We start from the raw sequence: 25153 nt of genomic DNA on the forward strand, positions 1-25153 counted from the left end.
GTGTGTGTGTGTTTTTTTTTTTGTTTTACTTCACACTCTAAATTCATAAAACGATTCAAGTGCGTAGTTTTGCATACCCCTGAGTGTGTATATTATTTTCCTACTGCTTTTGTGCCCTTTTGCTTGCAATATGTTTGATGTTTAAGTACCATTTCTATGAATCCAAAGATTGTATGTTCAACGGCACAATTGGAAGTGAGCTGTATGGATAGAAGGTATACGATTTGAAAAACAAATTCGGAAATTTAGAAGAAAATAAAGTTCTTAAAAAACCCCTAGTAAAAACCCGCTATATTCCTGATATTTAGGTATCGTGGTACAGTCGTCAACTCGTACGACTTAACAACATACCCGTCATGGGTTCAAGCCCTAAATGAACCGTGTCGCCATACGTAGGACTGGCTATCCTGCTACGGGGAGGGCAATCAATAAATCATCGAAAGCCAAGCCCACAAGTGGTGGTACAGGCCTTGAGCGATAACGGTTGTTGAGCCAAAGAAGAATAAAAAGAATAAGTTCTTGTCTGTTTTTCCTGTAAATGACTATTTCATTATAAATCAATATATTTTTCTGGGTAAATTTTGTCATAAATGGTGTTAGAAACTGCCTCAGAAAAATTGAACAAAATGAATTTATTAGGTTGGCACTACAGATGCACCAAAAAATTAGTTTATTTTTATTCTCTTTTATCGCTTATTAACTCTTTGATATTTACTTGCTATTGCCCCGTTTACGTGGTTTCCTTGCCTTTTTATCTCTTTCCGCACGCACAAAACATCGCCTTGGCTGACAGTCCGTTGGAACCTTATAACAGTTTCCAACAAATGGTAATACACAAAACATAGCCAACAGCCGTAGGTCAAGATCATTAAAGCTAAAGATCATTAAAATCGCCATTCAACTATTCACAACTCCATTCCACTGCGGAAAGCTCATTTGTAAAAAAAAACGCTTATTGTGGCTTCGACTGTAGCTTAAATACATCCAGCATTGCACGCTTTCAAGCATGCATTATGTAAATTTCACTCCTATTGACGGTAGTATACAAATATGTAACGAACCATAATGTTATTATTTTATTTTATTTCAACCAATACATCCAACAAGTAGAACACAGTTTGCCGTACAGAGTGCTATACATTCCTCGTAATGTGTACTTATCTATTATTTTTATCAACAATGTCGTACAATTGCCTTTAAAACAATCAGTAAAAAAAGTATGTCTACATTTCCGGGACACTTTTTTGCAATGCATGCACTTACACCTGCCAACACCATTTCGTCGACACCACCACGAACCCATCATGATCACGAACACGCTCAACAGTCACATCTCATCTCAGCGTTCTACCACCGTGCCGTAACAATCACCACTGGCAAAAGGCGAGGCGAAGTGTGATACCATCCTGAGTGAATTATTCAATTTATTTCGTAAGGACATGATTTACTCGCCTGTGCTCGCATCCACCCGCACGGCGGAGTGGTGTGAAGTGCGGCCTGTGGAGCGCAGGTTGTTGCACAAAATGAAGGAGTGAAAATCGCGTTGCCGAAGAATCGCGACGAACGGAAGCCTTGTTTCGTGGTCGAAAGCAGGTGAAAGCAGAAAGACAATGGAATCATCCGGCCTGGAATCGGATTTCAGTGGAAGGGGTAGAGCGTGCGTTGGGCTTTTGGGCTGGTGGACGAGGTGCGAGAAAAACGACAGGATAAGCATAATGTACACATTTGCATAACAAATGTAAGGCGGCCGCGCGTGTACTTTCCTTTGCAGGTGGGGTTGGGCTTTCACCACCAGCCGTCGTCGGTTGATACGCAGCTGAAAAATGAAATGTATCCTGTGCTAATATTTGACGTGATCTTTACCGTGTGTCGGTGTGCACGGTTGGGCATGGGCCGTACTGGATTAGATGTGAATATATTCTTTGCCGTGGTGCAGTCGCGATTGCTTGGCAATCCACGTCCTTGTACATGGTGCTTTCCTGTCCGCCGGTATTCATTTCCGAGCGCGAGAAGACAAACGGTCCGTGTCTGGATGACATTAAGTGATACTCTGCATACTGTGTGGTTTGCTGATGGACTGACAGATTTATGGAGAGCGCTGGTATTAGAAAAGCGTGAAGAGTTTCAAAGTCCTTTCCGAATTATTTCATACGAGCCAGAATTACACTTACTTGTCTCTATTTGTTTATTTTTTTGTAGTGTTTCCGCATTTAGAGGAAATAAACGGTCAACATGTAGTCATGTTAATGTTATACGTTATATGTTTCATACACATATGCTTGATGCTTAAGTTACAGTGCTGTTCGAGTCTATTTGCAGGCTTTCTTCATTGTAAATATGTAGTAAAAATGCCTTTTAAATGATGAGAAGAGTTTGCGGAAGCAAATAATTAGATGCCAACATTGAACTCATTCATCGATTGTTGCTTGTTTCCTCATGCAAATATAATATTTATTTTTTCTGTCTCAAAATGAACATGTTGTTGTGTTTCTTGTGAAGAAAGTTGCAAGAAATTACTATAATATGAATATTAATCAAACGAATAATTTCCTCAACCGTATGTAATGAGCCGTACAGTTCCATGAATTACGAATTGACGTATTCGTTAGCCTTTCACTGGCGAACTGAATAACTAGAAATTTTCATTTTTCAATCATTTTAATTTTATGATAAATCTCTCGCCCATATTTCCCAACAATTACTTCACTGCATTCAATACACACGCGGCTTCAACGAGGAGGGACGAATAATTAATTTCATGCCCTTCGCTACGTGGAACGATTCCGCTTATGATTTATTGTGCGCCTGGAAGTTTGCTACCGTTTTTTCGCTTTCACCCGGCCCAGACAGGCACGGACTGTCTTAGCAGTGTTTTCCTCTTGAGCTTAAGCCCTGGAAAACAATTTCCCACCCGCCGTGAGTCATCCATTGATTAATGTGTTCTAGCTACCGGGCTAGCTCGCTCTAAACAGGCACGAAATGGGGGCCGATCCTTTGCTCCCTTTCACTGTCACTATTACCTTGCTCCTTTTGCAATGCAAAGGAAAAGGAAAGGACAGAGATGGAATGAAGAGCTGAGGGTGCGGGAAGTATATTTATATTACCCCACCCGCACGAACCATTCGCGAGAAACGCGCACTTACAGCGGATTCCCCGTTCCATTGAACGGGCGGGGGGAAATGGTTTATTAAATCAGTCTTCATCCCGGCGAAAGGTATCCTCTGCCCACTGAGAAGGCCTCATGACACTTTCTCATTATCTGGCCACCCGCTTTCTGTGCCATGACAAAAAACAACACAAACACACACACTCCAGCAACGACCCAGATGACAGTGATTTCTTCGTGTTCCCTCCGGTCAGTTTTTATGAGCTTCGGTCGCGTCGTAAAATATAATACCCTCTCTCAGGGCGGTGGTTTGCGGTCGTTTGGCGGTGGCTGAACCGGACCGAGAGGGTGCCGTCGTTGCGGAAGTGCAAAGCACAGTTAAATGCTGGCTCGAATGCTGTGATGCAACTGGGAACGGGAACGAGCAGAAAGAGCATCACCATCGACCAGCGGGACAGAAAGGCTGAGTGGCAAAGGGAAGATTGTTTTCTACGGGCGCAGATTTCCGCGCAGGAGGTTGATTTTCCGGTTCAGATTTCATGACTCTCGATCGGCAGCCGCGTACTCACTGGGGGGGGGGGGGAGCTTTTTTATCTCACCATAAACATCAACCGCGAGAATATGAAGCGGGCTTATCGTTCGAGAAAGCAAACTGCCAGCACCGGTCAGTCTTCACCTGACGCACGGGCACGGATGGAACGAGGATTGAAAAGGCACGAGGATGCACGTAATAAATTAGTGAAAAATGGAACCTCCAGTAGCCTTGGCGGTGGGAAAGATAAAGATAATTCAAGCTGCACAACACTTAAGATAAAAAATATACAAAAAATAAAGAGTGTTTGCGTGTTCGAGGAGGAGACAGCAGACTGAAGCAAGACTGAAGCTTGACGGTTTGCTGAAAGAGACGGAAACATATTACCATTTTTTCCGTCCATCACGCCTAGCCGTGAGCAAGCCACACTCAACTTTTCTTGCCCCACTATTCCATTTTTAGCGCAACTTTTACCCGCCCGGGCGAATGATTGAAGATTCTTGAGAAATTGGTTCGGTCGGTATCAACGCGGGGTCGGGGTGGATGGTTTTCTCGGTTTTAATATCCGGACCAATTTGATGATGCTTTCACGATGCAGCAGCAACAGCAGCAGCAGAAGCATCACTTTCCCTGTGTCTCGCCGGTGGGCTGGTGCATGAACCGACAAATGATCCGGAAAACTGAACCCAATCTAGGGAGAAAATGAAGGCTCCCAAGCTTCCGGACGTGCTGCGGGATGTTTAGTTGATCGTTTTTGTTTTTTTTTGCCTTTCGATTTTGTTTATTACGGAGCGACTTTTTTGTTTGTCTCGCCGTACGTCCATTAAAACCACTACCCTCGGTTAAGCGTTGCGGCACTTCAAAGCGGCCTTTCTTTTGTGTGCCGTGCGCTGTGATCCGCCACATGATGTGAGATTGGTGGTCGTATCTTAGGAGCGTGAGCACTTTTGCGCTTCAAAACCGGCACGGTTCTTTTGTTGTGATCGCCATGCTACAGTGTGATAGGTGAAGTTTATTAAAATGCAATTATGTACGTACGTACGTAGTAAAAAAAATGGCAGCGGTTATCTATCCGGCTCAACATCGCAAGCTTTAATTCCATTTCCTTAAAGACCCATAGCTGTATTGGCAGATTTATTGCAAAAAACTGATGACAGTTATCTTTGGTATTGCTGCAAAATGTTTCACAATGGCTTTAGAATCATGCATTGAACGGTCGTTAAAATTTTATTAAACATGTTTTTAGATTGATTAATGGCATACCTACAATACAGAACTTATTATAAACCACATTATCAGCTATAGACACATTGTAAAACACTTCGGAAAACCAAATCACACTATTGTAACACATTCATTATAACACATCGGCAAATCAATCCATACCATAGCAACATACCTAGACCATACCGTTCATAGAAAAACCCATTGTTACACACTAATCGAAAGCAACCGAAACGCGCAACATAGGCAATTCAAGCATTACTGCAGCAAAGTAGACAAACTGAGAACGCATAGCAACATATTGCTAAAAGCGCAGCGTTGGCAAAGATCGACGAACGCACGTTTGGCTTTGGCTCTTTTGGCTAGCTAGAACAGTTGAAACTTTCCAGAACCTTCGTAAAAACACTAAAAACGCAGCATGGGCAAATAATGGCAGACACCTCACTCCGATATAATGTACAAATTGCACCTCATATCAATAACATTTAATTGGAACAAAAACACATTCCATAACATCTTTTGAGTATAAATAAAACCAACTCCGACCGTGGCGTCAGATTCGTTCGGACTGTCAGAATAGGACTATGCCCATCCCATCCATCTATCGACATATCATTTAAAGAGTTTTGTTATTTCCTCTTACCTAAGGTAGGGCCTCTAAACTCCAACGTTTTCAGTAAGGGAAACCCCTTCAGGGTTTATATGATCGCCTGGACGATCTAGTGTCGAAAAGTCCGGTTCGAACAAATTGCTATTTTACCACGATATATGTCAGCGAAACACTGACCTACCGCGACGGTACTCGATGTAGCTGTTGTACGATGATCAAATTGCATGGCGACCGTAACTATCTCCGAACTCATTACATGGCGACCGTAACTAATATCGGACACATTACATGGCGACCGTAACTATCTCCTAACTTACTACAGATTTATTTTTCAAATAATAGTATAAATTGACCTTTTCATAGAACACGGATCGTTTCAATGTAAATGTTTGTGCAAAGTCGAAGGTTAAAGGTATGCAAGATGATAAATTTAACGATAAATTTGACAGCCGTGCTGTAGAAAAATGAAAACGAAATGACAGAAGGGGATTCGATCATTTGTTGATGTATGCGTGTGAATTCCAATGGCTGTTTTGGTGTCGTAGTGTGGGTAAAAAACTACGTATCATAATCGAATCCCCTCCTGTCATTCGTTCGTTTGCCTTCTCGCCAAACCTATAAGCACACCTAGTCCCTATACCCACTTTGGGTAAAAGGCTGGTTGGTATATTTAAAAACAAAGAAGAAAAACACAACGTATGGTGGATAGATGTTTGAAAAGAAAAACTAGACGTATCATATTTTTTACCAAATCTCGTCATGGCTGATTATATGTATCTCCATACTCAGAGCACGAAAAAGACAAAATTAAACTCAGCGACAACTCCACAGTGCTGCACTTCACAGCCGGATAAAGTAGATAAAATATTGGACAATGATTCACTTTCCACTGATACATTTTCCCGTCATTTAGCCAGCAAAATCTCATCGAAACATCGACTGGGACCGTGTTCATTCACGCTCTGCCATAGTTTCACCAACAAGCAAGATGGGTTTCCTGAAACAAACTTCAGCTCACTCTCTTCGAAACAGACTTGCACTTTATGAAACTTTGCTTCCGTTCGGACTCGGCGCGTGTTCCGTTGTCTTGCTTCAAGTTTTCAACCGAGCAAGCTCATGCCTAGTGTCCCGTGCAAGTACGGTTGAGCCTTCCCAAGGCTGCAACGCTAACGAACGCCGAGCATCATCGAGTGTGTGTGTGCCAAAGTTCCAACTGCTTCGGTGCGAAAGTTCGGTGCACCAGTGTTGCACCGGAAGGGTCGTTTAGTTCTCTATAAAACCACAGCCACGGTAGCCCATACTGCGTCCCAGTGCCACTGACCGAAATGTTTGTTTCTTTGTTTGTTTTGCTGTGAAAAATTATCCTCGTAAATTCAAACCCCTCCCCCCTGCCCATGGCGCCGTTTCGGAGAGTGAAAGTTGCTTAAAACCGAGCCCCGCCGCAAAACTAAAACCCAAAACGTGTGTGCCAAAAATCGGTTCCAAGAATGGAGTAGTGGGTGGAACGACGGAACGAAGGTAGTTTAGGAGCTTTCGCTTTGCGGCGCTGACGGGTACGAGTGTTTATTTGCCTCCTGCTTCCGCTGCTTGCTTCACCACTTCCATGCCTTAAGCCACCGAGCAGATGGTTTTTTGCTAAAGGTAAAGCTCTCGAGGGGTATCTTTATAAACGAGACGTAAAATAAACCCAACAAACCCACGTGACTCATCCTACCGATGGCAGAAGTTTCAGCAGCAAGCTTGGCACAGCGTGGGGGATAGGAAATCGATATCGATTGCTGTTCGTGTGTGCCCCGAAGGCGATTCTCCCGCCACTTAAATGACCACTTTCTACGAAGGACGGTTGATGATTGGATTCTCCCATCCCGAGCGCCGACATGGGGAGCCCTTGTCGGACCCCGGCAGCTTCTTGCGAATGTGTTTCCATAAATGTGACAATATCCGTGCGATTACGGCATCCGGCAAACAAGGGAAGGCTAGTTTTTAACCGAAGCTTCAGCCGTATCTTCAATGATTGCGTGCTGCGTAGATGTTGCTGCTGAGGCGGCGTGAAAAGCATTTGGTCTTTTGGTTGTTGCCTCCCTCTGCCAGCCCTTCCAACCGTTGGGCTGCACCTTGTTGCTCGCCGGTAGCTGATGTTGCCGGTGAAGATGTGTCGGTTTTTACGACCTGTTTGCTGTAACCATAATGGGTCGAGTGAGATGTTTTCTTTTCCCGTGCCTTTTTGTCGATTGCAATCACTAACATGCTTCGAAATGTTTATGGGATGTTTAAAGCTTTTTTGTTTCAATATTGGTTCAAAATTTGATTACATGCACTGCAAGCTTTAAACGTTTACATTTGTTGAATTCTCTTATTGTGTTGTGCAAATGCTCCTAAAGTTATGCAATTTGCTTATTAGAGCGTTAAGTGTTGTCATTTTACAGTGTTATGAACAATTCCCTACGATTTTTATATCTAATTATCTAAGTTTAAAACAACGCTTTGATCTTTCCACATTTGCAAATTTTTGCCCTTCTTCGTTACTAAATTCCCAACCTATACGCATCAGTGCAAAGCGCGAGCAAACCTTTTGTCTTGAATCGGATTTTAAATTACCCATTTTGGTGGCTTCTTGTCTATAAATTAACCGAAATGCATTGCCTCACCGGTTACGGGATTGCACCATAAATTGCATTCGATTTGCAGTTAAGCCGGAATGTGGATTGCATTGCGTCACACACACACGTCCCTCTCGTTCGGATTTAACCCGTTCACAATCCTCTCATGGCCATTTCGCCATATGAAGAAAAACACAATGCCACACAGAAACCACAACGAGCGTGCAAACCCATCCTGAAGCGAAGTACATTTCGATTGACTGGTGGCAAGGGCTGCTCACTATTACCCATCCTTCGCTGTACGTGTGTACCCTCGGTGAAGTAAGACCTGCACCACTGTCCATGAGCGATGACGAAGACAAACACACGTACACACAGACACCACACCAGAAGCTTAAAAAACCCCTTTTTCGCAGGAACCACGCCAGGCCTTCTGTTGCACTTGCCAGGACCGTCAATCTTTCGAACCCGACCGGTGCTACCGGTGCACTTCCCATTCTCATTGTCGTTTATCGTTCGCTCTAGGGGTCGCCGGGCACGGTTGTTACAAAATCCCATTAAAGTTCCAATTACATAAATTTATACCCGCGAATGAATGTACTCTTCGGCAATTGGATTCAGGAAGGAAGGGTTCTTCATGTGTGTGGTTATGTTCATGTGTTCCATTGGATATTCAAGAGCCATTGACCAGCTCCATTCCGGTTTGGCTTCCTGGTCCAATCAAAGCTGGGGAAAGGGGAACAATTATTCGCTCGCTGTCTGCCGGGTCGTCCCCTCTCCCTCTCTCTCTCGCTCTTAGTGGGATAGCTAGCAAGAAGCTCGAAAAGTCGGTTCCATTTTTTCCGTGAATAGTTTGGCACTTCCCGCACTGCTTGTACACGGACTCACAGGAGTGGAGTGTTTTACATTGCGAAAGAATAAAACGGGAGTTTTAATTGTGATTGACCATTAGTTGCTTGCCATGTATTCTAATTCCTGCCTTACCATTTCTCTTCCCATCTTTCCCGCGCATTAGTGGAGGCATACAACGGTACCCATCTACATCTGCCCAAGCTGGAGCGAAGACAAATGGGTGCGTATCTGTGCATCGCGTCCAACGATGTTCCGCCTGCCGTTAGCAAACGTGTTTCATTGAGTGTTCACTGTAAGTACAATGCGAATCTGCACACAGTCCGTTTTTTTTTAACAACGATGCCAACCAACTTTGAACGGAACCGTAACGTGAACAAAATAAAATCGATTCCAAATGCTTCTAGGTTCTAGCGGGAAAAAGGGTATTTCTAAAGCGCAATCGACCTTAAGGCCAGGAAGAGTTTGTTCCATTTTATTTAAACCCCCATTCACTCATGCATTAGTTCTATCATCCTTCCAAGCATAAGCCCAAGTTGTGCTCGAACGTTGTCCTTCGATACACAACATTTTTACACACACGAGAATACACACGCTTCGGATGACGCATTTAGCTTGAAAATGAACAAAGCGTTATTAATTTTGTAAGCATGTAAAAAAGTATCTCGAATGAGGACCGTATACTAAGAATTCCACTGCCATCAGTATTTCTAAGACTTTCAAACGTGACAAAATATTATTTGTGTTTATTTGAATTACTTCAAGTAAATCCAGTTAATAAAAATCGATTCTATCAAGAGCAATGCACAATGAAATTATTTTAAAATTATGCTAAACTGTTGATAGAACTGTTTCAACCTCAAAACAGCATTTACATATTTTCATTAACTTCATTATCGAATGCAAAATAAAGGCAGTAGAGGTTTTGGACTATTAAATTATGTAAGCTCAAACTGGAAGCTAAACATCATCAAGTCGATAGCTTTCCCACATTCAATTTAAATATTAGACTCAACGGAGTAAGAAGTAGCAGTAAAACCCATGGAGAGCTATAAATGTTTGGTTTGATAAAAGTTGAACAATACATTGGTTCGGTACATAATGTACACGTGGTACGCGTTGGTTTTCATTTAGCAACACAATTTTTTCAAAAATTCTTTTATTTCTTCATTTATTTCGAAAGTTTTAATTTTGTCATTATTGTAAAACAAATAAAAACGGTGAAGAAAAGCTTTACCAATATCTTTTAATTACCAGTACCTTTAAACATCGTTTAACCTTTTAACGACGCTTAGAATATTTTGCACAAACGAGCCTCTTTTGTATGTCATAGCTTGAAGGGTGCAATAAAATGCTTAAATTATGAGATTTACTATAGTATCTTAAAGCCGTATTTTTTTAACCATGAAACATACTTGAAACCTTTCGGTAAAATAAAGCTTTGTGCGACAAACTACGCCAGGAACGCACCTGCTTAATGAAATTCAATCCGTGACACGCGCAGCACAAGCATGGAATGTGTTTTAACGACACGTGATGTTAGCTATTTTGGTCGAGACTCGCATCATCGTACCCGTTGCCAGCACATGTAACGTTCTTTGCTAGACCTTTATCATAGTGTAATCCTTTTCCAACGAAGTGCAAATATAATGAAATATTCCAAAAGTACGAAATGTTTCAAATGCATGTTCTTCGAAAACGCATCACATAGTACGCTATCGATACCTGAAAACTTGGATTGTAATACAATCAATTCCACCAATGCAATGATATGATCAACTATGCGCTATGCCATCGACCATTTGCGTATTTATTTCCTTTCGTCCCAGCTTTCAGAACCGTTCACAAAAGCAACTTGTTTCGATTATCTTTTTCGGGAAAGTGTTAAATGAAAAAGTCCGTTCCCAGTTGGTTCGGCATATTTTGGTGTATGATTGAAAAATTGATTCGTAACTTACATTCTACCGCTTCTACTTGTAACTTACCACCATCACCAGTTGCACCATCGGTACGACCTACGAGCCAGCTGCTGGGAGCACCGCTCGGCTCGGACGTGCAGCTCGAATGCACGGTAGAAGCTTCGCCCATGCCGGTGTCCTACTGGCTGAAGGGTGGCCGCGTTCTGCCGAACAGCTTCGCCGGTGCAGCGAACGGCAACTACGAGCAACCGGGACTGAGCCGGCCGGAAATGCTGCTGGACGGGTAAGTGACGGACCTAACCTAAACACACACACACACATACATCATCCAACGAGGTTGAAAACGGCCCCTTGGTCCTTGAAACGTAATTTATCGAACGGTTTGTTTTTCGCAGAAAGGGTAGTACGGGCTATTGATTGATTTTTCCCGAGTTGTTTCCCGGAAACCCCGAGAGGTATTCGTTGCGATTCGTGTAATGGTGGAGTTTTGTAGCAAAAAAAAAAAAACAAACAAATATCCTTTTGTTTACAGGTTCATGTGACCTGTTGTCTTAAAGTGGATTGTCATATGGAAAGTGTTTTGCATTTTTGTGTTCATGTTTTGTAATACCTAATGTCTTGCCAAAAAGACAATTAACTTTAGCAACAACAGCTAGCGAAATGTTTGAGATTGCATGAAACCGGTCAATTTTCCACCAGTTCATTTTTTACGCTTGTTTGTTTCCAGTTAATAAGTGCATCGTGTCGCTTGGGCAGCGCTGTAAAACCAATTAGCGATTCCGGTGCTCCAGTTCCAGTACTAATTTGTTCATTTCTCTTCGGTTTTGTTCCGCAGGCCCAAGTACGGCATCACCGAGGATCGGCACGGCTTTCGCACCAACATGCGGCTGGTGGTGCGATCGTTTTCAACGGCTGACGTCGGAACGTATCACTGTGTCAGCACCAACTCGCTAGGCCGCGCCGATGGCACCATGAGACTGTACGGTAAGTATCCGTGTGTGTTCTACAGCACTCAAAACGTATGGAATGGCTGGGCAAGCCGTTGTTGCAGGATTTGTGATCGTTTTCTCATTTCGAAGCTCATTACCTGAATCGGTCTGTCGTCAGCGAATAAGGTTGGAAAGGAGTTTCCTTACCTTACCCAATCTTTTCTCATGCCATCTTGCCTGGTTTTGCTTACCTTTTTATTGCCTTTTTCCTATCCCAGTGGTGAACAACTCATTCGCATTATACACATGTAAGCGTGCGTTTCAAGCAGTTGGTTGTGTTGTTCCACAAAATGTTACTTTTTTGTCCCCGTTGTATAAGACGTAGCCTTCATTGTAGAAAACATCCAATTCCGCTCAAAGGCACGAGCTTGCCAACCACTGCAGCGTTATCGGACACGAAACGCTCACCGTCAGCATGATCGGTGGGAGAAAATTGCAACCACATTAAATGATCAAATTTTGCAATTTTCCACTCCGAAAAGTGCCCCATGCTTGCAGTACCCATGCACAGAAGGAAATGTTCGAGTTGATTGTTTTTCGCTTATTTCGTTCACTCCTCTTTTGTTGCTGTTCACCCTTTCCTTCGTGCAAGTAATTTCGACCGTACCGTGCCTCGGCTGGCACGGGGGGTCCCTAGGTTTACGATTATCGCTGTTTAATGGCGAAACCTGTTGTCTCGTTACGAGCTTGCGGAGAAGTAAATTGATTGTTCACCTTCGTTTCCTCCGGCCACCGTGTCCATTCGTGTCCGGGTGCAGCATGTTTCGTGTTGCCTGGGAAACCCCCGGGCTGGCCGGTTGGCTGTTTTCATGCTGTGCTGATAGCACAACTGCAAGCTGCAGGCAATTATGGTGGGATTTTGGCGTTGTTTTCCGCACTTTTGTAGCGCTGCCGGGTTCTGCCACCGCAGGCGGGATGGAAAACAATTTCCTCGATGGGTTTGCCGCGGAGTGATGGAACAGAAATTACAAATTAATATCGTACGTGTGGGGAAAGTGTGTTTGCTTTTTTGCTGATTTTTTATTGCAAGCCAGACTAAAGGTTCTTATGACCTAGTTTTTGTTTAATAGTACGTCCTTTTTTTATTCTGGCAGCGTTCTTTTAAATAATGCTAAAAACGATTGATACAGCAAACTGAAGAAAGAAAAATGCTGAACTGTTTGATTGTTTAAAGTTGTTCAAAGAAGAGTCAATACTTAGGTCTCATAATATAACTGGTTACTATTCTAATGATGTTTGTTTGTACTAGTGTAAAAGCATACAAATTGTACACGAATTAAATGATCCTGTGGCAATTACTTGATCCCTATGTTCGAAGCATATCCTAAAGAATATTTGATACATTTGAGATTACTCGTTGACTTGCATTTGATATGTTTATATGTTGGTGTAGAAGAGCCAAATACTTTCTCTACGTAGAGAAATGTGTGATGAATCATTCTTTTGAACTCTATCACCATAACATAATCCATCTCAATCACCCTTTTTTTTATTATTTTGTTTAACATGATGTATACTTGTATAAATAATTTTTTAAACACATAGATTTTTCCTTTGAAAATTGAGTGATGTAATTAACACATATCAATAGTTCATAATCCAGTCAAGTGATAACAGGTTACACTTTATGCTAGGACAGATTTTCGATTAATCTACCATTTTGATGTAATAATAATCTATTTTATTTCACTTCCATCCTCCAGCAATACGCTTTTAATCCATATTCAGTTACTATGGATTTCTATTATTGGATTCATAGATTCTTGGAACACAGGGAATGGATTTTAATCGAATGATGCAATCACAGTTGAATCTGGTTCATTTTGAAAGATTCAGACTGAGAGTAAGTGTACCTACACAGCATTGTACAAAATTGATTTTCATTGTAGCACATGCTTCATGAGGAGCTCTTGATATCATGATATAACATTCAAAAACTTATTAAATTTTAATATTTAGAACATGTTTTGTACTGCAATTTTGTATGTTTAGTTTTTGAAATAAATTATTTATAACGTACCCTTTTATTTGTTGTTCAATTTAATGTGCAATTTTGAAGCATCGTCGAATAGAACGAACATCATCAAAACACATAATAATTTTGTGTTTCAGTGTGTTTCAGTTTTGTGACCATGGTTTTTTCGAATTTGTTTTATATTTTTGAAAACGAGTGCATATGTTTTCATAACATACTGTTTTGCTAAAAGTCATTCATAAAGTATAAACTTGACAAAATTGGTGTACTTCTATTACAGAACGTTAAACAAAGCTTCAACCGCCAAAGAATTTGGTGTATTCGAATTAATAAAACATAATATACATTCCCATGTGTCATCATATAATGTCAGTTGTTCCTTCCTTGGACAACGTCATTTGCTTTAACCCACATAAACACACTCAAAATCACCATCAAACTATCAAAAATGCCATCATTCCAAAAATGCGACTGATGCGTGGAAGTGATGATACTGTGATATCCTTCCATGTAGTCATTCTGTACGTTTTAATTTGCATTCAATCACTGTTCCTTCTTTGAATTCATTTCCATTTTCTCGGAATCTCCCAAAACCAGCTCCAATCGATCGCCGCTGGCTATTTGCTAACCGCTGAGATTGCACCGTCCCAGCATCCACGCTGCCCATCCGCTGCCTGTCAATATGTATATTAATTAACTTTCCCCACCAAACACGGCAAACAGCGGTTTCACGCGCTTCAGCGCTTCAAATTTTCTCCCCTGTGCCCAGTATGGGACGCCTCATGAATTATGACATTTTGAAGTTTAGTTAATTTCGTTGCTCGATTCTACCGTCCTTTAACCCCCAACCACATCCCTTCCCCTTTGAGCAGGGCTTGCAAATTAATGCACTGTAGACTGCACCACGATGCAATCACGATGACGGGCTGAATGTTAAATGTAGCGTTGGCAGAGGGGAAAAAAACTTCACTCAGTCAGTCAGATTATTAGATTAATGCAGTGCCAGCTGACAGGCGTGCCGAAACTGTGGCTCATCCATTCGCTGCGCCAGGAAAAATGTGCAAGCAAGCGAACGAACGGACGGTCATCAGCATTTATCATGAATAAATTAATTATGTGTTTACGCTCCCCCCGACCGAAATGTGTCATGCAGTTTTCGTTGTGTTGATCCTTATTGCAAAAGGTTTAGCGTGGGGTGGAATCGTTTCAGCGGGTCAGTAATGAAGAGAATGCTTTCACTTAGATGAATTGCCCGGGTAAGAAGATGGGGAAAGCAAACGTCAGGAAAGGGATTGAAAAGACGATGGGATGTTTCGTGCTGTGGCTGGGAAACGTGGCAAGAATGCTTCCCATTCTGCATTCCTTTTCTATTCACCTACCGTGCATCTTTGTTGCAAAAGGCTGCAGTGTGGCACGACCTGGACTGATGGAAATGTATCATTAGTTAGTTGATATTTTCAGCAGCTTACAACTATTTTATAATAAATTCCTATTTTGAAACTATAAAATATGAAAAGCTCAATGTGTATGTCTCAAAACTATCAGCAAGGGACACTTTCACTAAAAATGTTCACATGAATTACTTTAGTGTATCAATGTACATCCAGAATATCCAGTTAAGTAAAAAATATGATCGCACTATTAATAAAAAAAGAAAAAAGAGAGGACAACAAAATAACAAACTAGTGCAGACGAGTGAAACGAGAATTGTATGCACAATCATCCCCTCCCAACGCGTGACAGTAAAGCATGAAAAATACGACAATCACTGCGATGGGCGTAACTCCCCTTTGCATCTTAGCGTTGGGTCGTATTTTTTCATCTCAGTAAGATGGCACTGTCCACCCTAGGAAGTGCAAAAACTCCCTCCCTCTACCCGAACACACCTACATCCGGATATTCTCGGCACGACGCCACGACGGAGGACAACTAAAAGGAAAGCCTTTATTTTTCTCGATTTACGTTCACTTCCACCACTTCCCGAAGGACGGTGTTTGGTACGGAACCCTACGTTGTGTTTTGTATTTTTTTTTTTTTTTTTTGAAGATGTTCTTAATAAGAATCGGTGGCTCTGAAAAGAGCCGATGGTGTGCTTTTTCGTGGTACCAAGCTGGGTGGTTTGCTTGGAGTTCTGTGCCACTTGTGTGTGCCAAGGAGTTGCTGGTGAGATGAGCGAAGCGTGTTGCTTGCCGAGGATTTGAAATGACAAGAGTGAGAATTTGGCTTTTGCCGCTTTATTTATAATGCATTTTTTTTAATGGTGTGCGTGATGACGAAACGATCGATGACCCGTCGAACAATTTGTAGCGATCCGCGAAAGTAGTGATGTGCTACAATCGGGACAATAGTAGTGATGTGCTACAATCGGGAACGAACATACCGGCCACCTTTTGGGAATAATTCCCAAAACTTAGTCCTCGTTGTGGCACTCTAAGGCACATATCTTGGAGACTGGTCTTTTCATGATTCCAGAAGCGGTCCGAAGGGTAGCTACTCGTGCCACAGCATCAGGTCCTAAATGCAATGATACAATGCGTGCCAAAGGCCACTTCAATGGAGGTAGTTGATCGTCTTTCATGATTACCAAGTCGCCTATGGAAAGTTTATGTTGTTTACGGCTGATGTTACGTTGATTATGCAATGATGTTAAATACTCCTTGGTCCATCTAAGCCAAAAGTTTTGAGATAACTTCTGTATCAATTGATAGTGGGATAGTCGGTTAGTTGGTATATGCTGTAAATCGGATTCAGGCAATGCCTGGGGATCTCTGAGTAATAAAAAGTGTGCTGGTGTTAAAGGTGATAAATCATTTGGATCTTGTGAAAGTGGTAATAGTGGTCTTGAATTCATACATCCTTCAATTTTTGTTAATAGAGTACACATCGATTCGTATGAAAGTTGAGCTGTGCCAAGCTGCCGAACTAGATGAGTTTTTGCTACCTTAACTGCGGCTTCCCAAAGTCCACCGAAATTAGGAGCGCGTGGTGGTATTAGATGCCACTGAATGTTTTCGTTAGACAAGTGATTAGTTATTTTATTATTATCTTTATGAAGGAATTGATAAATTTCATGTAATGCATTCTTTGCACCAATAAAATTGGTACCATTATCTGAGTATATGTTTTTCGGTTTTCCTCGTCGTGATACGAATCGATCCAAGGCCATCAAAAAGTGGTGGTACTCAAGTCACCCGCGAGTTCTAAATGTACAGCCTTGGTGCTCATACAAACAAATACGCATACATATGCCTTTGGAGATGCAGCCTTGCGATGAGATGGACGCAAATAAAGTGGACCACAATAATCCACACCAACGCAGGAGAAAACTTCATTTATTGTTACACGTGATATTGGTAATTGACCAATAGGTTGGATTATTGGGGTGGGATTAGCTCTTACACAATTAAAACAAGTTCGAGTTACACTTCTAACGGCTCTCATGCCGTTCAATGGCCATATATCTTCACGAATAGATGATAATGTCATGCTCACTCCGCCGTGCATTGTTTTCAGATGATGATCCATGATTAGAAGGCGAGTGAAAGGATGGAAAGCTGGCATGAGGATGGGATGCTTAGCATCGTGGCTCAGATCAGAATGGCGCAACCGGCCACCAACGCGTATTAATCCATCGTTGCCAATAAATGGATTAAGAAGTCGAATAGAAGAAACCTTAGCTAACCCTTCATTTCTTTTTAAGGCTTGTAGTTCAACAGAAAATTCAGTAGCTTGTACCATTTTGCATAGGGCTCGTTTAGCATGTTGTATCTCCTTTACCAGTAGAACATTTAGCGATATTCTTTTATTTGATTTGCGAGTGTTGTTGATGAATCGCAAACAGAAACCAATAATACGAAGTGATGGTTGTAGTGTAGAAAAACGTTGAAATATTGGATTTATTTCAGTCACTTGAGTTGTTAGGACAGATACCTTTCGTTCGTCCTCTACGGTGATGTTGTTATCCGGGGTTTGCAAGGGCCAAGAGTCTTTGGGTTCACGAAGCCAGGAGGGACCATGCCGCCATAGATCACTACTGAGGAATTCATTCACCGCCACTCCTCTAGATATCATATCAGCTGGGTTTTCCTTGCCAGAAACATGTTGCCATTGGAAGCCATGAGTTAGTTCTTGTATTTCAGCTACTCGATTAGCTACGAAAGTTTTCCATGTTCTAGGAGTAGCTTTTAGCCAACCAAGAGTAACAGTAGAGTCCGACCAGAAATAGCATGTGTCAAGTGGAATATCTAATGCATGTTGTACCTTTTTGAATAGTCTAGCTCCAAGTAATGCAGCAGATAATTCCAATCGTGGAATGGTTAAAGGTTTCAATGGAGCAACTCGCGATTTTGATGTTAGTAAATTTACGCGTGCGGAACCGTGTTTGTCTTCTGTGCGTACATACACACACGCACCGTAAGCACTTTCAGAAGCGTCGGAAAAACAATGGATTTCAATTTGTTCATAGTGTGGTTGAAAGGCAAAACGGTCAATTCGAAAGTTAGTAAGTGTAGGGATTTGCTCGAGAAATTCTGCCCATGAATTTTGTAATGATGGGGAAATTGTTGAATCCCAATCCAAGTTCAATAGCCACAATTGTTGCATTAGTATTTTAGCTCGTATAGTTATAGGGGTAATCAATCCAAGTGGATCATATAGTTGTGCTATGGTTGATAGAACCTTTCGTTTGGTATAAGGGCTCTTGATTATATTAATGTTTGTGTTGATACGAAATTTGTCTGACATAGGCTCCCAGCATATGCCCAAGGTTTTGATACTTTCATCTGGATCAAAATTGACGGAAGAATGGGTGGCAACAAGTTCAGGTGGTAGGTCAGCTAATACTGTTGGAGCGTTGGAACACCATTTGCGAAGGAGAAAGCCACCCTTCTGTAGCAAAGCATTCAGTTGATTGCGTAGTTCAATTGTTTCTGGGATGTTATTTGCTCCTGCTAGCAAATCATCTACGTATACGTTTTCTTTAATCACGGAACGAGCTTTGAGATACGTATCACCTTCATCATTGGCAAGTTGTATTAGAGTGCGCGTTGCTAAGAAGGCTGAAGGAGCTAAGCCATAGGTTACGGTTCCTAACTCATAAGTTCGAATGGGCTGAGAGTTGTCAAATCTCCACAAAATTCTCTGTAGGTGTCGATCAGTTGGATTCATAGTAACCTGCCGGTACATCTTTTCGATGTCAGCTATGAGTGCTATTTCATATTTTCGAAATCTGATAATTAATGTCAATAATTCTTCCTGTACCACCGGCCCAACTAGTAAGGCATCGTTCAGTGATTTACCGGTACTGGTTTTGGCAGAGCCGTCAAACACAACTCTGACCTTGGTGGTAGAGCTAGAATCCTTCAGCACAGGATGGTGGGGAAGATAAAATGCTCCTGAACAATCTTCCCGTTCTCTTGGGACTAGAGTCATGTGCCCCAACGTTATATATTCATGTATAAACTTGTGATATTGAGCCTTGAGATGCGTATCGCTTTCTAATCGTTTTTCAAGTAGTTGAAATCTGCGCATAGCTGTGTTTTTAGAATCACCAAGCATTTGATTGATATCAGGATGTTTTGGCATTTCAACTATATATCGACCATTGTGGTCGCGGGAGACTGTATCTTTGAAATGGTTTTCGCATTCTCTTTCGTTGAGACTATAACTTGAATTGTGAGGTTCGTCTATCTTCCAAAATCGTTCTATTTGTTCTTCAATGGTGGGATGCATGGTTACTACGTGACATGTAACTTCGTTTTGATTTTTGGATGGAATTCTGCCGGTCATAATCCATCCAAACACAGTTTCAACAAGTTGGTTGTTGTTTGGTAATTTTTGTCTTCCTGGACCTAGCAATGAATAAAAATGTCCTGCCCCAATGATCATGTCAATGCGCCCTGGTGTGCTGAAGTGAGGATCAGCAAGTTGATATGAAGCAGGTACATTCCAAAAATGAGCTGGTACTGGTGTAATTGGTGTGTCACTAGCAACCTTTTTCAAAACTAGAAAGTTCATTGTTGTTGCGAAATTATTTATTCGCGATTGTACTTCCGCTTGTATTTGATACCTTGCGCTTGTTTTTGTACCATCAACTCCGACAATGGAAACGTTAACATTTTTTCGAGTTAAATGTAACTGCTGACACAATCTTTCACTAATTGCGTTTGGCTGTGAACCATTGTCCAATAAGGCTCGTGCAAAATGTTTTTGGCCATATTTGTCGACCACTTGTAGTAGTACAGTTGCGAGAAGCACGTTTTGGGGACTGTGCTCAGAACTAATTGTATGCAAAGTTGCCATGATATTTGATTCAGATGTGGTGCTTTCTGATTCAGGGTTATTATTTGTTTGCGTTTCATAGTGTAAAATAGAATGATGCTTCCTTTTACAAATTCGGCAAGAGTACTTAGAAGGGCATTGTTGAAAGAAATGTCCACTTCTCAAGCAATTGATACAAAGTTTGTTTCGTGATACAAACTCTTGACGCGCCTTACATGGCATAGCGATAAAGGATTGACACTGATGCAACGTGTGACCATCTTTTTTGCATGCAGGACAAGTGTGTGTGTTGTCCTGTTTCACACTAATTGTGTTAGTGCTCATTTTCTTGGAAAATTTATGGTTAGGTATACCCATTTTCGAATGAGATGTGGTTGGGCGGTTGCCTGTCTGCAACGCTAATGCTTCAATTGTTTGAGCTCTTTTCAACAAGAAGTTTGTCATATTTGGATGAGTTGGCTGGATGTCTTGGGAATTGTGTTCTTCCCATGCTTGTAATGTTGCTTTATCCAATTTGGTAGCAAGAAGTTCCACAAAAATTGTGCTGTTGTCAGGAATGCTCTCCTCTAATTGTTTTAAAATATCGATGTGTAGCTGAAATTGGTTAGCCAATTGTCGCAAGTCTGGGGCGTGACTATTGGTTAGCTTTGGAAGCTCGAACAATGCACGTGTGTGCATTTTACGAAGATGTACTTTATTGGAATATCGATTCAAAAGAGCTTTCCAAGCCACCTGATAGTTTTCTGCTGTAATAGGAATTGGTTGTATTATTCCGGCAGCTTCCCCTTTGAGGGACGCACGCAAGTAATGAAATTTTTGGATGTTGGAAATTTCTTCAGAATTATGAACAAGTGAAACAAAGGTGTCATAAAAGGATAGCCACTCTGTGAGCTCACCACAAAATTCAGGTAATGAAATGATAGGTAGTTTAACACTTACGTTTGCTGGGCGGGTAACCTCTTCTTTTACCTGATCTGCTGTTTCCGGAATGTAGCTTGTTAACGCGGCCTTTGTTTCGAAGTAAAGCTCCTCTGCTTGTGACAATAACGCTTCGTTTTCGCTGGTAGCATTCTCGGAATCGTCCCATTCCTCGCAGTCTTCCTGCACCATTTGGAAACATTCCCAAATTTTCGACAACCGATCAAGTCGGTCGGGTATTTGCTGTTGTTGTTGAGGAGTATAGTCTTTTGCAAACTGCGCAAGCCGCTGCATAGACACAATGAGGCTTTGCCGTTTGGCTTGCCGTGACTTAAGCTTGTCTGCTTTTGTCATTTTTAATGTTCACTGAGCAAACACGGTTGCTTGAGAGAAAAAAAAATCACTTTACTTTGTTAGTACAACGCGCACTGCTCGGTTAGTAAGAATTGTTGAAAACACAGGCTTTGATGCGAAGTTTCGTAGAATTGTATGCGATGCAAATGGCATGCACTAAACAATGTGCCTTGAACACCCAGGTTGTGAGGCACCCTTTGTACTCGGAGGAGGTACACAAATTTTGCGAAATGCACAGACAATTATTGATTGTCTTGCGAAGAATATGCGCCGCGAGATAGCGCACCAAGGATAATGCGCATGGATCACACGAATTGTGAAGCGCCTTTTGTACACTGAGTGGTACACGATTATTCGCGAGCACACACACACACTGTGTGTCGCTTGTGAAGCGCTACGTACCGCGAATGAGTTTGAGAATGACGCGCACAGAACACACACTTTGTGGTACGCGTTTTGTACACTGAGTGGTACACAATTATTCGCGAGCGCACACATACACACTATGTGTCGCTTTGAGAAGCGCTACGCGCCGCGAATGAGTTTGAGAATGACGCGCACAGAACACACACTTTGTGGTACGCGTTTTTTACCGTGGGTGGTACACGAGTATTCGCGAGCGCACACATACACACTATGTGTCGCTTTGAGAAGCGCTACGCGCCGCGAATGAGTTTGAGAATGACGCGCACAGAACACACACTTTGTGGTACGCGTTTTGTACCCTGGATGGTACACAATTATTCGCGAACGCACACATACACACTATGTGCCGTTTGTGAAACGCTACGTGCCGCGAATAAACTTAAACGACCGCGAATGAAACAAACCGGTGTACAACTTTACACTTGCAACACACACGGTGGCCACAGAACGCACACAATTTTTTAGGATATCTAATCCTGGTCACGGCACCAAAATGTTTGGTACGGAACCCTACGTTGTGTTTTGTATTTTTTTTTTTTTTTTTTTTGAAGATGTTCTTAATAAGAATCGGTGGCTCTGAAAAGAGCCGATGGTGTGCTTTTTCGTGGTACCAAGCTGGGTGGTTTGCTTGGAGTTCTGTGCCACTTGTGTGTGCCAAGGAGTTGCTGGTGAGATGAGCGAAGCGTGTTGCTTGCCGAGGATTTGAAATGACAAGAGTGAGAATTTGGCTTTTGCCGCTTTATTTATAATGCATTTTTTTTAATGGTGTGCGTGATGACGAAACGATCGATGACCCGTCGAACAATTTGTAGCGATCCGCGAAAGTAGTGATGTGCTACAATCGGGACAATAGTAGTGATGTGCTACAATCGGGAACGAACAGACGGCAAAGGGGTAAAAGACGTGACGAGTGTCCTGGTTCATGGGAAAGTAAAGCGAAGCAATGCAATAGTGAGCGGTAAAAATGTATCACAATATCCCTTGCGCGAACCGTGGAGCGCGTTATTCTTTTTACTGTTGCACATTCTGCTGCCTTCACTCCACTTTTTCCCCCGTTTCGATTGGGGGAAGAAATGAAAAATTATGCCCGTGCAAGGTGAGAATGTTTCAACGACCTGTCTCATCCGATTTAGTGTCACTTTCTCACCTATCTCACTTCCGCCTAATCCTGACAGTAACTTCGGGAAAGTGGGATTATTCGATGGACTTTGTTGGCAAGCGACGACAACAAAGACAATATAGCACGGTAAACATTGGCTGAAGGAAGTAGGAAGACACTGATGAATTGTAGAGTCATGATCAAGGGACATTTCAAAGCATTAGGAAGTACGTGCTAGCATAGAACAGTATTACACTGACATTTAACTTCATTTAATGCATGTTGGTTGAGAGAGAAACAGTTTCCAGGGACCGATAAAGGTAATTAAGCGTTAAGCGAGAAAATCATGATAATTTAGAGAGACTAAAAAAATAATCTGCACAAGTGCAAAATATGCGAAAATAAACAGGCCACGATTTTCATCATCAATCAAGAAATCAAATGAAATTGTTCAATAATAGAACATCCTTTACAGTGAAAGTAAAAGCAAAACATTACATTTTCGAGCGAAAATGGTGGATGTGGTATATAATGATGATGAAATATGATCAATACTTGAGCATGGCAAAATTGAAAGTATGAATCGTTGCACAAAATCTACGGTGCGAAAATACAAGATTTTCTTTATCCAAGTCTGAGTGTTTTTAAATCGCCCCACACTGCTCCCCCGCCTGACCATCCGCCGACAGACACAGTAATTTTGATTGCATTTTCGAGACGAGTGGAAGCATATTTTCCCGTGCTTTATTTCCAGCCTCCACCAGCGATATCTCATCCCACCGTACAATCCTTAACGATAGCTGCCGGGCCCGGGCCCGGGCGGCTATAAATCGTGTAAAATAAACATAACACGCAGCAAACGATCTGCCATTGCAGGCGCATGCAAATGGCATCGCACAGGTAGCGGAAATGTGTGCTACGTGATGCTCTGGCACGGATGGAAAATCATCCTGATTGCGAGCAGAGCAGATAGCCGAAGCCAGACATGCTTGAGAGGAATCGCTAAACAGAAGATCCCTTCCCTTGTGCACGCGGCAAAAGGTGAAGATCTTCTTTTCCCACCCACCCGAGCGCACCAGCCTTTTTGCACAAAGGCTGACTTTGGTTTTTAGCATTTCGGATAACGTACACTGAAGTGGTGTGCTCCCCTATTTCCAGTGACTCCTTTGAAACGGTGCTTCCCACCGATCAATACTATTGTGCAGCCGATAAATAGAAGGTACGGGACGGGAGCGGAGGGAGCACAGGTCGCTGCAAAAGGTAGGATCGTTTATTCTGCAAACCGGAAAACTATAATCATGCGGCAGTGTTTGCATCGATATTTGCTCTGGTTTGGTGGCGGCCGGGTTCGGAAGATATTGCAATCAGTGGACGTAAACAATGTTTATGATCCATTACTGCAGCTGCGGACGGGGGTAAAATAAAAGCTTGTTTATCGCTGCATACCGCGGGATTGATGGCGGGCACTCAGCTGCCTAGCGAAGAGCTTCAGCGTTTGTTTTGTGAGTGATTTTCGTTGCCTGTTTGCTTGTTGCGGAGCATTAAGCTTGTTTCAGTGGTAATATTTATTGCTTATAAAGATTTACGCGTATCATATTGGGTCTCTTCCGCTAGTTATATCAGTTCTATGGGGATGGATTTGCTAGCATTGAACGTTACTACACCCACGGCTGGATATGATGTAGTTAGGGGGAAAAATGTTGAAAATTGATTCAAATAAATGAAATCATAAATACGATGCTTGAAAACACAAGAGAAATACACTTTTAAACATTGTTTTTAACATACATTTTTGATAATTTGAAAAATGGATGTATCAGTTTTTATTCTAATAAACATCTTTCACTAAATAAGCTCCATTTAAAGTTAACAGATAGTAATGTCTCATCAGTGTTAAGATTTCAATTAGGGTTTACAAAAAATAAACATATTCGCAGTGTCTTCTATTTCAAAGAGACCCTTAAGAGTTCGTTCCAAGATGTAGTTCTTTGATGAGCAAAATACAGAGCATAATAATTAAGCACAAAGCGTAAATGCTACGCCCGTCTCTATTCACTTTACTACAAACGAACAACCATTCCAGGATCATTGTCGCCACAAAAACAATTGGTCTAAAATACAACCTACAGAAGCGTCATTGTTCCTGCAGCCATATCCTTTCATCATTTCATAGCTTTCAAGTCAGCACTTTTGAAATCTTCCCAACGAAATGGACGGCTTTCGTTTCCATTTAATGTGCCAACCATAGCAGATCGAAAGATTATCCTGACCCC

General features: G+C 41.9%; 1 protein-coding gene across 2 annotated transcripts in view; it reads left to right on the forward strand.

Moving 5' to 3' along the window:
• LOC120894708 (lachesin) overlaps nucleotides 1–25153 on the forward strand; it is an 81793-nt gene that overhangs the window by 49210 nt on the left and 7430 nt on the right. For both annotated transcript variants that reach the window (XM_040297466.1, XM_040297467.1), the window contains exons 5-7: nucleotides 9088–9216; nucleotides 10919–11123; nucleotides 11676–11824. In XM_040297466.1, the coding sequence (XP_040153400.1) occupies nucleotides 9088–9216; nucleotides 10919–11123; nucleotides 11676–11824 (483 nt within the window). The remainder of the gene's footprint in view (nucleotides 1–9087; nucleotides 9217–10918; nucleotides 11124–11675; nucleotides 11825–25153) is intronic.

This window comes from Anopheles arabiensis, chromosome 2, assembly GCF_016920715.1.
Source record: "Anopheles arabiensis isolate DONGOLA chromosome 2, AaraD3, whole genome shotgun sequence".
Lineage (NCBI taxonomy): Eukaryota > Metazoa > Arthropoda > Insecta > Diptera > Culicidae > Anopheles > Anopheles arabiensis.